Source organism: Anomaloglossus baeobatrachus, chromosome 2 (assembly GCF_048569485.1).
Source record: "Anomaloglossus baeobatrachus isolate aAnoBae1 chromosome 2, aAnoBae1.hap1, whole genome shotgun sequence".
In the NCBI taxonomy this organism is placed as follows: Eukaryota; Metazoa; Chordata; class Amphibia; order Anura; family Aromobatidae; genus Anomaloglossus; species Anomaloglossus baeobatrachus.
Genome location: NC_134354.1, coordinates 455,316,549 through 455,331,010, shown reverse-complemented (window position 1 = coordinate 455,331,010; position 14,462 = coordinate 455,316,549). Strand labels below are relative to the sequence as shown.

At 41.7% G+C, this 14,462-nt stretch overlaps 1 protein-coding gene across 4 annotated transcripts in view; it reads right to left on the bottom strand.

Annotated features, from left to right (window-relative positions):
• Nucleotides 1-917: 917 nt before the first annotated feature.
• The window catches only part of TPST1 (tyrosylprotein sulfotransferase 1), a 138,751-nt gene continuing 125,206 nt past the window's right edge, over nucleotides 918-14,462 (bottom strand). For 2 of the 4 annotated variants that reach the window (XM_075336317.1, XM_075336318.1), the window contains 4 exons: nucleotides 14,141-14,191; nucleotides 8,820-8,850; nucleotides 5,646-5,681; nucleotides 918-1,578 (listed from right to left, as the gene is read on the bottom strand). In XM_075336317.1, the coding sequence (XP_075192432.1) occupies nucleotides 8,821-8,850; nucleotides 14,141-14,191 (81 nt within the window). In that variant the 3' untranslated portion in view covers nucleotides 918-1,578; nucleotides 5,646-5,681; nucleotide 8,820. The remainder of the gene's footprint in view (nucleotides 1,579-5,645; nucleotides 5,682-8,819; nucleotides 8,851-14,140; nucleotides 14,192-14,462) is intronic. The other 2 variants (XM_075336319.1, XM_075336320.1) reach the window with 2 other exon arrangements.

Genomic DNA, 14,462 nt, shown 5'->3' with positions numbered 1-14,462 from the left:
TCTCCGTGCGGCGTACATGCATGTCCATGTGCTCCGCACAGAGACATGTCCCTTTTTTTCTGGCATCACTGATGTCCCACGGACCACACTATGGTGTGGTCCGTGAAACACGTACCAGAAAAACACGGACATTGAAAATAAAAAGCTTTTTATACTCACCTTTTCCAGCAACGCTGTGTTCAGCCTCTGCTCTCTGCAGCTTCCTGCCCGGCCAATTACTGTTATGCATATTCATCTATGCAGGCACAGTTGACCCGGACGTAGCTGTAGAGGTGACACAGTGGCGACCGGATGCTGCATCGCAGCACTCTTCAGCACCATGGACAGCAGGAGAGGGGACAGGTGAGTTTATCTCCATGTGCAATCATGTATCACGGATTGCACATGGACAACCCACATGTGCTGTGAATTACGGCACACGGAGGGACATATGCGTTTTTAACACGTCAGTGAAAAACGTCTGTTTTTCACTGACATGTGAAACATACCTCAGTGTGAGAAAAAAATGATCTGAACAGCCTGACTGAATAAAATTGGTCACGTTTACATAAGTGCTCATCTGAACGAGCCCTTAGACCACACTCACTAATTGCTCTCAGACCACATTCACTAATTGTGGCCACGTTGGATTATTTTTGTATTATCGCAGGAAAATTATGCGTTCTTGCAGCATTAGGGGCAAAATGTACATGTAGCCTTATAATGCATGGCTAATGGACAGATTTTCAACTTGAGAAAATAGTGATTAATGATATTAAATCCACATATGCCCTAGACTCCTTTATACTTATTAATACTTCATTCCCTTGTAAATAAAAAAAACCTGACCTATTAAAAAAAAAAAATGTGACTAATTCCCATGGATGCATTAAACATCGATTTTCCTTTGTGTCTTTGAAAGAATACTTGCAAGTTGATTTATATAAATGGGGATTTATTCTGTTGACCAGAATTCAAAGATATAAAAAATAACATTATACATATTTGTGTTTTTTCTTATTTTAATACCATTCTACAGTGATCGTATGCACTAAATTTTCAGGTTGATGGTACAATGCTGATTACTTTGTCATGCTTGCACTGAAATGCGTCCCATATAAAACCCACCAGGCTTAGAACACTTTGATTCTTGTAATCGAACATGTATACAATACACATAATTACATTGCTGGTGAAAAACAACTGCACGTGTCCAAGCATCAGCGTATATACATCTAATATATACTTTGCAAACAATGTATCAAACCCTATGTTACATTAAAAGAAAACTCACAGCGTTGCAATGTTGATAGGCCACATAGTGATCGGAGTAATCAGGTCATCATTTAGAAGATTTTTTTTTAGGTTTTTTTTTAGTTTTCTTACTTAAAAACATAATACAGCTGGTAAATACAGTACTACACCACGCCAGAGTGACGCTCTAGCTGTAAGAAAGTGCCATTAATCGTAAAAGATGAATCTGCGCCCTTATGAAGATACACATGAAGACTGGGAAAGGCTCAGCCAACATACATATATCATAGTTTGCTTGAAGTGAGATGATCATCATTGGTCCGTTGGCTTGTCAGATGACAGCGCCTGTGTAAGATTATACAAAATGTAAGATGTTATATATACAGAAATTTGGTTCTGCCTGTGCCTCTTAGTAATACTATGATTCATAGCTATTCTTTTCTAATGTTCTCGGCTGACTCAGCAACAGAAAAAATCCTAGTATTTTATTATGAGATGGTAGAAGCCACAGGAATGGTAATAAATAGCTCTAAAATATAGAGTACAAGGGAAAGAAAGTTCCAAGGAAGTCGAGGAATAATATTCCCTTTGATATGTAAAACTTTTGAAATTATTTCCCTAATATGTGTCTCTCTTTTTCTTTCGCTCTCTCTTTAAACAGATATATATATATATATATATATATTAGAGATGAACAAAAAGAAAACAACTATCCTGGTCTGATGTCCAGTGCGATCTTCCATGGCATCTGGACCAGGGCAAGGTTCACTTCTGCATCGGAAACCTGTACCTGGTATATTGGGTGCCTATGCCATTCACTAGTCTACATGATGATGATCTGCATTACACCGGAATATATAGTTGTATAAGGCCTTGTAGGAGTCGGTGACACCTAGGATGCCGTGCAGAGGAATGCCAGTACAGAAGAGAACAATGTCCTGGTCAGGCTGCCACAGGAAGAATTTCTTTTAGTCATGGATGCTCTTAAAATAACAAAACTGACTATACTCGCCTTCCAGAAGCCCCGTATATTCAACACTGACCACTCCAGGGGACTGGACCTGCTTAAGAACTGATAACTGCTCTATTCGGAAATCACAGGACCGCTAAAGCCTGTGATTGGCTGCAAAAAAAATGGGTGTAACTGTCAGGTGACTAGAAGAGTGCATCATCATACAAAAATGGACGTAGCGGTCAGGTAAATAGAAGAGTGTGTCATCATACAAAAATGGCTGTAGTGGTCAGGTGAATAGAAGAGTGTGTCATCACACAAAAATGGCTGTAGTGGTCAGGTGAATAGAAGAGTGTGTCATCATACAAAAATGGCTGTAGCCGTCAGGTGAATAGAAGAGTGTGTCATCATACAAAAATGGCTGTAGCGGTCAGGTGAATAGAATAGTGTGTCATTGAATCAAAAATGTTTGCAACAGTCAGTTGAACAGACGAGTGCATCATAAGATAAAAAATGGCTATAGCAGTTGGGTGAATAGAAGAATAGAACAGTGCGTCATCGAACTAAGGCTATGTGCGCACGTAGCGTTCTGCCCTGCAGAAATTTCTGCAGCAATTTGAACAGCACACAAATCGCTGCAGAAAGAGTCCATAATGAAAAAGAAAAAAAGCCGATTCCATGCGATCTGAGTGCAGCCCCTCCCATAGACAGAGCGGGGGCTACATGCAGAGCGCAGGAAAGAAGTGACATGTCACTTCTTAGAACGCGCGCTTCCGGCAGCAGCCGAAGCGCTTCGCTCTAATACGCCACGTGCGCACGTCTCCTGCATAATTTTCATAGATTATGCTGGGGACGCAAGACGCATGCAGTTACGCTGCGGTGCAGATCGCAGCGTGACTGCATGCAAATACGCAACGTGCGCACATAGCCTAAAAATGGCTTTAGCGGTCACGTGAACAGAAGAGTGCGTCATCAAACCAAAAATGGCTGTTGCAGTCACGTGAACAGAACACTGCGTCATTAAACCAAAAATGGTTGTAGCGGTCACGTGAATAGAAGAGTGCATCATCAAACCAAAAATGGCTGTAGCGGTCCCGTGAATAGAAGAGTGCGTCATTAAACCAAAAATGGCTGTAGTGGTCATGTGAATAGAAGAGTGCGTCATCAAACCAAACATGGCTGAAGCGGTCACGTGAATGAATAGAGGAGTGTGTCATCAGATGAAAATAGCTGAAGTGGTCAGGTGAATAGAACAGTGCATCCAAACCAGGGTTGGTTAAATCCTTTTGCTTATTTCTAATTTAAATACCGTATTTTTCGCTTTATAAGACGCACTTTTGGGGGAAAGTAGGGGGTGCGTCTTATAAACCGAATATACGGGGGGTGTATATATATATATACATATATACTGCAGGGTCCGCTCTGGAGCTGGGAGCTGGTAAAGCTGCGGCCGGCAGCCTTTGATCTCCTGCTCCCGCTCATATAATATGCACAGCCGCTGTCCAACAGTGTGGTGCTGAAACCGCATCGCGCTGAGGGGCTGGGGCAGCGGAGCATATTATATGAGCCTGCGCCCTCCTTTGATCGCACATGATCCCCCTGTGTTAGATATGGCCCCCATGCTGCTGCCCATAGTAAAATAAAAAAGCTTTACTTACCTCCAGCGCTGATCTCCCGGTGTCCTGCTTCTGCTGTCTGTGATAAGGCACGCAGAGATGATATCACTCTGCCGTGCCGATCACATGACCGGCAGCAAGAACCAGGAAGTGGAGGAAGCCGAAGCTCAACTGCGAGGAGGGAGACACGAGGAGGGACAGCGCTGAGAAGGTAAGGAAAGTGTTTTATTTTATTATGGGCAGCAGTATGGGGGGCATATCTAACACAGGGGAGATGTGCCATCTATAGTGGCCATGGGCAGCACACATGGAGGCCATATCAAACATAGGGGAGGTATGCCATCTATAGTGGCCATGGGCAGCAGTCTGAGGGCCATATCTAACACAGGGAAGATGTGCCATCTATAGGGTCCATGGGCAGCAGTCTGAGGGCCATATCTAACACAGGGAAGATGTGCCATCTATAGGGGCCATGGGCAGCAGTCTGAGGGCCATATCTAACACAGGGAAGATGTGCCATCTATAGGGGCCATGGGCAGCAGTCTGAGGGCCATATCTAACACAGGGAAGATGTGCCATCTATAGGGGCCATGGGCAGCAGTCTGAGGGCCATATCTAACACAGGGGAGATTGTGCCATCTATAGTGGCCATGGGTAGCTGTATGGGGGCCATATCAAACACAGGGGAGGTGTGCCATCTATAGGGGCCATGGGCAGCACAGGGGGACGTGTTCCAGCACAAGGGGGCTATACTCAATATAAGGGGGCCATATCCAGATTAAGGGTGGCTAATTTTAGGATGCGGGGCTATGAGGGACATATACCCTATATGATTTGTTAGACGGACACTGGCATTATAAGATGGACCCCATTTAACATTAAAAAAAATAATTCTCTTTTCCTTCACCAAATTTGGGGGTGCGTCTTATAATCAGGTGCGTCTTATAAAGCGAAAAATGCGGTATATAGTATATATCTAAAAAAAATATTCTATTATATTTTATCCAATCAACATTAACAATGTATTTATCTACAAACACTGTGTACAATAACTGATAATATTAGTGGGATTGAAACCAGGAATCGTGTGTTATGAGGTTGGAACTTCATCACAAATTCATATAGAGCAGTGGGGAAGCTTTATGCTGCAGAAAGCTGCCCCCTAGCCGCTAAATTTCAGCTGATCAGGGACGAAGAAAGCTAAATGATTAAAGCACATCTATGATCACTGTCTGCAAGGTCAGGTTTTCTGGGGGTAGTAGTTAATCTGCTTTCCAAAAGCTGTACATGAACCAGCTATTTGCATAATAGACAAAGTCCAAAGCGATACGATAAACATTTTTATCAGTCCATAGTAAGGTCCTAAATTGTAACTGTAAGGGTATGTTCATACATTGCAGATTTGTAAGGAGATTTTCTGCACCAAAAACTGCGTTTCTTGGCAGGAAAAATGCTGCAAAAAAAAAACCCGCACATTTTGTGCAGCGCTTTTCCTTTTTTTATGCATGATGATAGAAGAAAATGCTGGAAAAACACAGAAACAAATGACAACTCAATTGTTTGGTGCAGTTTTTTCTGCACCAACATCTGCAAAGAAAAAAAATCTACGTGTGCACAGCACTTCAGGATTCCCATAGACTTTTCTGGGATGTGTTTTCCCTTGCAGATTGATTAAAATTTGCATAAAAAAAATACATAAAAAAACGCAGCGTGTGCACACGGCCTAAGAATAGGTCTCCCTTCAGGCTGAACAACACATAGTGCCGTAATTCATCCTAGACTGCATGGACTATGTTTTATGGGACTACTCATCAAAGCAAAGGGTTTTTAACCAGACCTCTTACCTTGACAGAACGGCTCAGCTACTTTACGGCTTCAGTCTGTAAAACATAAAGGGAATTCGTGTTACACACATGTTTCATGTGATCATTTGAGAATTGTTAATGATAAAAACAGCACGCACAGTGAAGCATTAGCAGCCACAAGCTGATAGTAAACAAAGGGATAGTCTTGTATTTTTTTTGTAATAAACTAGTAACAATCTTACAAATATAGACTACTCTGTTATTGTGCTGTTCTAGGTATTCAGGGGTATGGGTAGTAGTAGTATGCACTCCAAAAATAATTTGAGGCTCCCATGGGAAACGGAAAATACTTAAAGCTCATGTCTGATAATTGTCATTACATACCACACAAAATAATATATATGATAAACATTAGTTCCAGGTGAGTTGTAAAATGTTAAATAGGTTGTTCACTACTTAGATATTGATGGCCTATCTTTAGGATCAGCATGAGATCAGTGTTGGTCTGATACTGCACCACCACCAATCACTTGTGTGCAGATTCCACGGGAGTTGGACGTAGAGAGTGTAAAGCCCCTGTCACATTTAACAACTTACCAGCGATCCCAAAAACGATGTGACCTGATAAGGATCGCTGGTAAGTCGCTGGGAGGTCGCTGGTGAGATGTCACACAGTCAGACCTTACCAACGACGCAGTAACGATGAGCGACCTGTATAACAATCTAGGCGGGTGTTGGGACTGTGTTAGGAGGTCATTGGTAGGCGTCAAACACAGAGATTTGTCCTGCCCAGCAGGACATCGCCTTTGAAGAGAATGGTCTCAACCATTCAGCAACTAGCGATCTCACAGCAGGGGACTGATTGCTGGTAGGTGTTACACATAACGAGATCGCTGCTGCGTCAAAATGGTGACGCAGCAACGATCTCGTTGTGTGTAACGGGGCCTTAAGGCCAGAGTCACACTTGCAAGTGTCTTGCGTGACTCTCGCATTGCATCACAAGGCATGGCCACACACTCTCCTAACAGGAGCGGGTCGGCTCCATGTATTTCTATGCAACTGAAATGCTTGTGTCCGGAGAGCACGCGGCGGTGCCGGGTGATGCGATGAGAGACTTGCGCAAGACACTCGTGTGACTCCGGCCTAAGGGGCCGATACAGGACAGCTCCATATACCAATCTCTGGTTCTGCAGCTTAGCTCCTAGTCACTTCAAACAGCTGATCAATGGGGGCCGAAACCTGACACCTCCACCCATTCAAAGGTCATCAATATCTAATTCAAGCACAATCTCTTTTCTGATCTCAAATGTATCTTTGTGTGTACAAAAGACCAGATTCTTAAATAAACGCTAAATAATCATAAACTCTGTTATTCTAATTACGGTAATTATCAATATTGTACGGGTGACCTACATGTCCAATAAAATGACAGCATTCTAAGAAATATGAAAGGTAGACAGGTTTGAGAACATTTCCGGCCAGTAAAGAACTTTATGACCGTTCAGAATTTAGGACCCCTTCCTGGAAGGGTTTTATGGAGCAGTTTACATAGAATGGCCTTGATCAACTATGGAATAGCTTTATCAATAATTCATTAACTCTTCTTTAGTGCCCTCTCTGCTTCAAGACTGTGTCTAGTGATAAGCATCAGAATGATAAACTAACCTGGTTTTACAAAGGGTGCAAACCAGAACACAGGATTATTTTACATGCTCTGTCCATTCTTAGACACCAATGCTTATGGATGGCTGTATGGACATGCTGGGCTACATTTTACAATCATAAGGCTATGTGCACACGTTGCGTTTTTACCTGCGTTTCTGCAGCATTTTGAACTGCAACGTTTTAATGCCAAAAGGCATGTGTTTTGATTTTCAAGCAAAGTCTATGGCAAATAAGGATTTGTTGTGCGCACTATGCTGTTAAAAACGCAGCGTTTTAGATGCAGAAATTTTGGCAAAAACACAGCGTTTAAAGAAGCAGCGTGTCAATTATTTTTGCCCTTTGGGCAGCAAGTTGCAAAACTTGCAGTAGTTGCATCTACTGCAGAATTCTAGCATTTTACATGCTTTTTTGATGCAGAAAACATGCTTTTTGGACCAATTAAATGCATGCGTATTTGACATTATATTAATGGCATGATATGTCCCTTTACACACACACCTAGTCCGACAATTAAACGGGTGAAAATCATTAAATAAATGTAATTTTATGCATACATATTTGCAAAAAGTTATAATTTTAATAAAATAAGCCATTTTTTGTATAATTTTAATATTGATATTTGCTATCATTTTTTTTCTTTTTTTATAGTGTTTGTATGTTTAAACTTTATTTAGCATTGTATTTGTAGTCAAAACGCATCTGATTTTAAGCAGTGTAAAATGCGGTAAAAAAGCAGTAAAAACACGGTAAAAATGCAAGCGTATTAGTAGCGTTTTTGTGGTCAAAACCAAATTTGACAAAAAACATTTCTGCCAAAGGATACGTTTAGAACTGCAACTACCTCAACGCAAAGTGCGCACATAGCCTAAAACCAAGAATTAAATGCTCTGCAGGAAACATTCAGACACTGCTAGTGCTCTAAGCTCCTATATAGATCTGAAGAATAAGCAGTGTGTCAGAGAAAAAGTAGTGAGCAGGATGAAAACTAAATTAAACAGCTGACCATTTTCAAGGCCTTTAGCATTTTCTAAATGTCAAATGACACACAGTGATGCACAATAAAGAAAATAGGAGTAGCGCATAAAGCATAGATCAGTGCTTCTCAAACCTCGAGGTTAGATTCCTGGTGAGGCACAAGTGGGAGATCTGACAGAAGTGATCATATCCAGCGCAGGACTTACTCTATCAACATAACTGCTGCCTTTTGAGCCTGTTATAATAATATACTGGGTTCAAGGGACTGATGAATAATACATTTTTAATTGTGGGCATGATTTGTGAAGCACAGCTATCAAAAACTATCTGGTTAATGTGGACTCAAAAAAAAGTTTGAGAAGCCCTGCATAGATCATTTTGCATTTAGACAAACCAGATGTGCTTTTCCCCATCCAATCAATTTATACCATTAAAAATAGAAGGTAGGTGGAATGATAACATGCAGAAATCCCAGCATTATAGACCACAATATGAATAAGATACAACTGCCCAGAAATAAGAGTGCTACAGCCCTAAAGTGAAACGCAAAAGTCCAAGAAGAGATGATCTTGCCTCAAGAATTTCCTTCCCGAGTCTTCTTTGGCTAGAACACAAAAACACCACATTGTTTCTTTCTATAACCTCAATTCAACAAAGTTTGGGACACTGTGTAAAATGTAAAGCAAGAATGCAATGATCTCTTATAGCCACGTTATTCACAATAGAACATAGAAACAGATCAGAAGTTGGATCAGACATTTTTCAATTTTATTTGAAAAAATAAACTCAATTAGAAATTGATGGAAGCAATACATCTCAACAATGTCAAGACAAAGTTGAGTCTACCATTGTGTAGCATACCCTCTTTTTATAGCAGTCTGTAAATATCTGTGAGGTTAGGAGACCAATCGGGAGAGGAATTAGCTGCACAACAGTCCTTGGTCTTCTTTGCTGGATTTTTCATTTGATAATGTGCCAAATTCTTTCTATTAGTAAAAGGCCTAGACTGCAGGTGGTTAATTCATCACCCGATCTTTTTTTCTCTGAAGCCATGCAGTTGTAATGGATACAGTATGTGTTTTAGCATCATCTTGCTAAAATATGCAAGAGCTTTCCTGAAGTAGATATTGTCTGGATGGGAGCACATATGGTACTAAAACCTCTATATAATGCTCATTATTGAAGGTGCCCAACCATACAAAGCCTTTTCTAATGGAGTACCACCTGAGGGTTTGTAGATCACGAGCATTCAATATTGACTGTCAACTTGTCCCTTGTGCACATATTATGTACTCTAAATGATATTCAAAGTCTTTGCAATTTTATTTTGAGCAACATTTTTTTTAAATTGTTCCACAATTTTAAGATGCAGTTCTTCACAGATTGGTGAACCTCTGACTATCTTTGCTTCTGAGAGACTCTGCCTCTGGGCTCTTGTCCACTTGTGATTTAAAAATCTCTGCGATACTCGCCCATAAAAGTGACATGACATGCGAGTGTCATGCGAGTGCTATGTGAGTGCTATGCGAGTCTGTCGATTTTTCTCACCAAGGATCCGTGTGACATGCGTATGCCATCCGTGTGACATGCGTATGCCATCCGTTTCGCGTTTTTTTTCTCGCTCCCATAGGCTTGCATGGGGGTGCAAGAGCTGAGTCTCGGTGTAAAACGCAGCATGCTGCGATTTCACCGAGAGCACGAGTCATGCCGTTAAAAATTAAGCAAGAGGACACGGCCTCATAGCTCAACATTGGTGCGAGTGCTATCCGATTTTTTATCGGATCGCACTCGCACAGGAAAATCGCAAGTGGACAAGACCCCTCTCTAACAGGCTCTTTTCTGTTGCAGTCACATTGAAAATTGCCCTCCAGTTGTTTTTCGTTTACAGTGTTTTGTTTTTCCTGCCCCAACTTTATTGTGATTTGTTGCTACCATTAATTTCTAAATGGGTTCCTTTTTTTTTTGTTTTAAATAGAACAGAAAAATACCTAACTTTCACATTTTGATCTGTGTTGTATGTTCTGTTGTGAATAAAATATGGCTAAGAAATTTGCAAATAATTGTATTCTTGTTTTCTTCACATTTTACACAGCGTCTCAATTTATGGGGGGGAATTAGGGTTGTAGGTTATTCAAAGAGAAGCTCCAATAAGAGACCAATACCCTAAAAATGTTTACTTCTAGAATAGAAATGTATTGGAGCAGACAGCACAATACAATATAACTGCTGCACACCATCCTGTTCCATAGTTATCAGGAACAACATACGTTACGGATTTTTACATGCACTTGTATTAAAAGACTTCCTCCTATGAATACATTATTTTTATCTACTTCTGGCAGAAGTGGAAAATTGTATTGCCAAGATACTACATCATCGCCCACAGTACACTTCATTTAAATACTGGAACCTTTAAATGTAACGGGCAATGTATCATTCCATTCTTGCTACGAAACTCTACAGCAACATTAATTTCAGCCCTTAAAACTTGTACCTACAGTATGGCTGGTAAAGGGAAAAACATAAAAGGTTTTTTTTTCTTCTTAAAGCACCACTCCAGTGTGGTTTTTTCAACGTTGGAGTGGCGCTCTAAATCTAAGTCCCCTGTCATATTACTCACCCTCCACTGTTTTCATCCTTTTTCGCCATCACTCTGGTTCCCCGGCACCATCTTGGGTGTTAATTCTGACCGACTAGATGTCAGAAGTTATATCACAAGTGCTCAATACAAGTCTATGAGAGCCAGAACGAGACTCTCAGAGTTCTATTGATTTGTGACCTCCAGCTCGCTCCATGAAACACTGTAGCACGCAGCAGGTCACAAAGTGCCAGAGACAGACCAAAGTGACGCTGAAGATGCCGAAGGGTGAGTATAAGATAAGAAGCAGGGAATTTTTATTTAAAGCACCACTCCAGCACTGAAAAAAAAAACAAACCAAAAGCTGGAGTGTTGCTTTAAGAAAAAAAAAGAAAGGAAATGTTTATGTTTTGCCCTTTACCAATTGTAGGTACAAGTTTTAATGGCTGAAATTAATTTGCTGTAAGGTTTTCTAGAAAGAATGGAATGGTATATTGACCAATACACATCTTTCACAAGTAAAGGTTCTAGTATAAAAAACGCTGGAGTGGTGCTTTAGGCTTAAAAATTGAATGCAAAAAAAAAAAGTTAAAGACAAAAAAAAGAACATATAATCACGTTTTATCTGCTTTCTATTGCATTTTTGATAGACTGGACTTTTACAGATGCAAAATATTTTTAAACCTTCTTTATTACCTGGGATTACGTGGATGCTTACACTACCAGTATACACAGCAGTAGCACAGTATTGTAGTATATAGTCAAAATCATGACTTCCTAAGTAGCGCAGCCTATGGCGGAGTTTCACAAGAGTGCCAAGATGGCATCAACGAGGGCCTTGAGCAAGCCCCCAGTTGACATATTAACACATCAGTACTTTGTGATCTTGTCACTGAAGGCCGAAGGGAGCCTGCATGGGCATCACTGGTCTATGCATGCTGCGGGGTACTCTGAGTACACTGACCGTGTGCGCCGCTCTGTGTGGTTTGCTCTACTGATCTGAGCCAGCAGCAGAACAGACGCTGTTGCTGTGCTGATTGCACAGTGCAAAGCAAACAGAGCAGCCCCTGAAACGAGTGTGACTGATGGAGCTTCAAAGTGGAGGCAGAGGCTGTGACAGCAACTTTTGCCCCCTGCTCTGATGACGCTTTGTTTGAGTATACCAGCATGCACTGGGATTCTCAAACTAAACATCATTAGACAGGAAGCGGGGGGGGAATCAACAGTCGTTAGTGTAGTCAGTGAAGGGTAAAACATTTTTAATACAGCCATACTAGAAATTAGTTTAGATTGGGGCAATAAATATATAGGGATTTAGACTGAAATTTCTTCAGCCTTTGGACAACCCCTTTAATGTTGATAATTGTAGAGTAATGTCCCTATGATGCAGTAATTGTATTGCTGCATATACATTAACTCTCAACTGGTAAGGTGGGATTTTTGTCACGCAACTGGTGATGTGGGGGCTTCCTATACCCCAGTGTTTAGAAATCTCTAATTTTCACCGAAAATGCAAAGATCACGTTTGTTTTAATCGTTTTCTTATTGGCGATTGATTACACATGAGTATACCAAATTTTTGACCCCCACAAGTATCGGAATTCATTGATGAGTCATACCAGCATTTTCCAATGAATGCCAGCTGAACAAAATTTCCCTGGGGTGTTGCAAACCCCACCTCACCAGTTGAGGGTTAATGGTAATATACTCAGGATTACGGAACAGGCAAAGGACTTGTGTATTCTGGTTACAAGTAAGCTAAATCTACTAAATGTCAGGCAATAGCTTCAAAAGCAAACAAGACTTTCGGGTGTATTAAAAGAGAGATAAAATCCTGTGATCCTAATGTATTATTATCCCTCTATAAATCACTTGTAAGGCCACATCTGGAAAAGGGATGTAGTTTTGGAGTCTACATTTTGAATAAGAACATTAAAAACTAGTGAGTTCAAAGGCAGGTAACTAGATTATTACATTGGATGAAAGGTTTGTTCTATAACTAGAAGCTATACAAGTTGGGCTTGTTTAGCTTAAGGTACTGTCACACTAAGCGATGCTCCAGTGATCCCACCAGCAACCTGACCTGGAAGGGATCGCTGGAGAGTTGCTACACGGGTTGCTGGTGAGCTGTCACACAGGCAGATCTCACCAGCAACCAGTGACCAGCCCCCAGCCAGCAGCGACGCGTGGAAGCGATGCTGCGCTTGGTAACTAAGGGAAATATCGGGTAACCAACCCAATATTTACCTTGGTTACCAGCGCACACCACTTAGCGCTGGCTCCCTGCACTCCTAGCCAGAGTACACATCGGGTTAATTACCCGATGTGTAGTCTGGCTATGTGTGCAGGGAGCAGGGAGCCGACACTGACAGCGTGAGAGCGGCGGACGCTGGTAACGAAGGTAAGTATCGGGTAACCAAGGTAAGGGCTTCTTGGTTACCCGATGTTTACCGTGGTTACCAGCGTCCGCAGAAGCCGGCTCCCTGCTCACTGCACATTCAGTTGTTGCTCTGTCGCTGTCACACACACCGATGTGTGCTTCACAGCGGGAGAGCAACAACTAAAAAATGGTCCAGGACAGTCAGCAACAACCAGCGACCTCACAGCAGGGGCCAGGTTGTTGCTGGATATCACACACAGCAACATCGCTAGCAAGGTCGCTGCTACATCACAAAATTTGTGCCTCAGCAGCGATGTTGCTAGCAATGTTGCTTAGGGTACCGTCACACTTTAGCGATGCAGCAGCGATCCCACCAGCGATCTGACCTGGCCAGGATCGCTGCTGCGTCGCTACATGGTCACTGGTGAACTGTCAAACAGGCAGAGCTCACCAGCGACCAGTCCCCAGCCAGCAGCGACGTGCAAGCGACGCTGCGCTTGCACGGAGCCGGCGTCTGGAAGCTGCGGACACTGGTAACTAAAGTAAACATCGGGTATGGTTACCCGATGTTTACCTTAGTTACCAGCGCACACCGCTTAGCGTGTGCAGGGAGCAGGAGCCGGCACTGGCAGCGTGAGAGCTGCGGAGGCTGGTAACGAAGGTAAATATCGGGTAACCACCTTGGTGACATTTTCCTGAATACGCTCATTCAGGTATTAGAAAATAAAGAAATGTCCAATTGGCAGGATCGGGAGAAGTGGGATCATGTTCTGCACTCAATTGGATCAATGTTCTTTGATTCCATTCCTTTGTATGTGCTGCGCTACTGCCAGCAATGACGTTCTTGAGCAGGTACCTTGCTAACAGAAAACCTTTATATCACTGACCATATGCAGCTTATTTTGGGAAGATAGTAAGTAAAAAAGTAAATAGTACCTGGGGCATCTCTTTAAGGAAGTCCGGAAGTTGGAATTCACCTTTGTAGACCTTAAAGATAAAGCAAACTATGACTAAATACACCATTAAATACACATTGAGTAAACTTAATTCAAGTTTGAAGCCACGTTCCCACATTGAAACAATCACTGCTCTTTCCACGTTTTCTGTAGTCATCTGCAATAAAATGCAAAATAGTCGCATGCACCATTTATGGCTTTTTTTGGGATGTGATTTCCTTCTATTTTTTTTTTATTTTTTTTTGGTGTATTTAATTTTTTAAATGCATTTCTTTCATACAGAAAAGTTAAAATTGTAAACT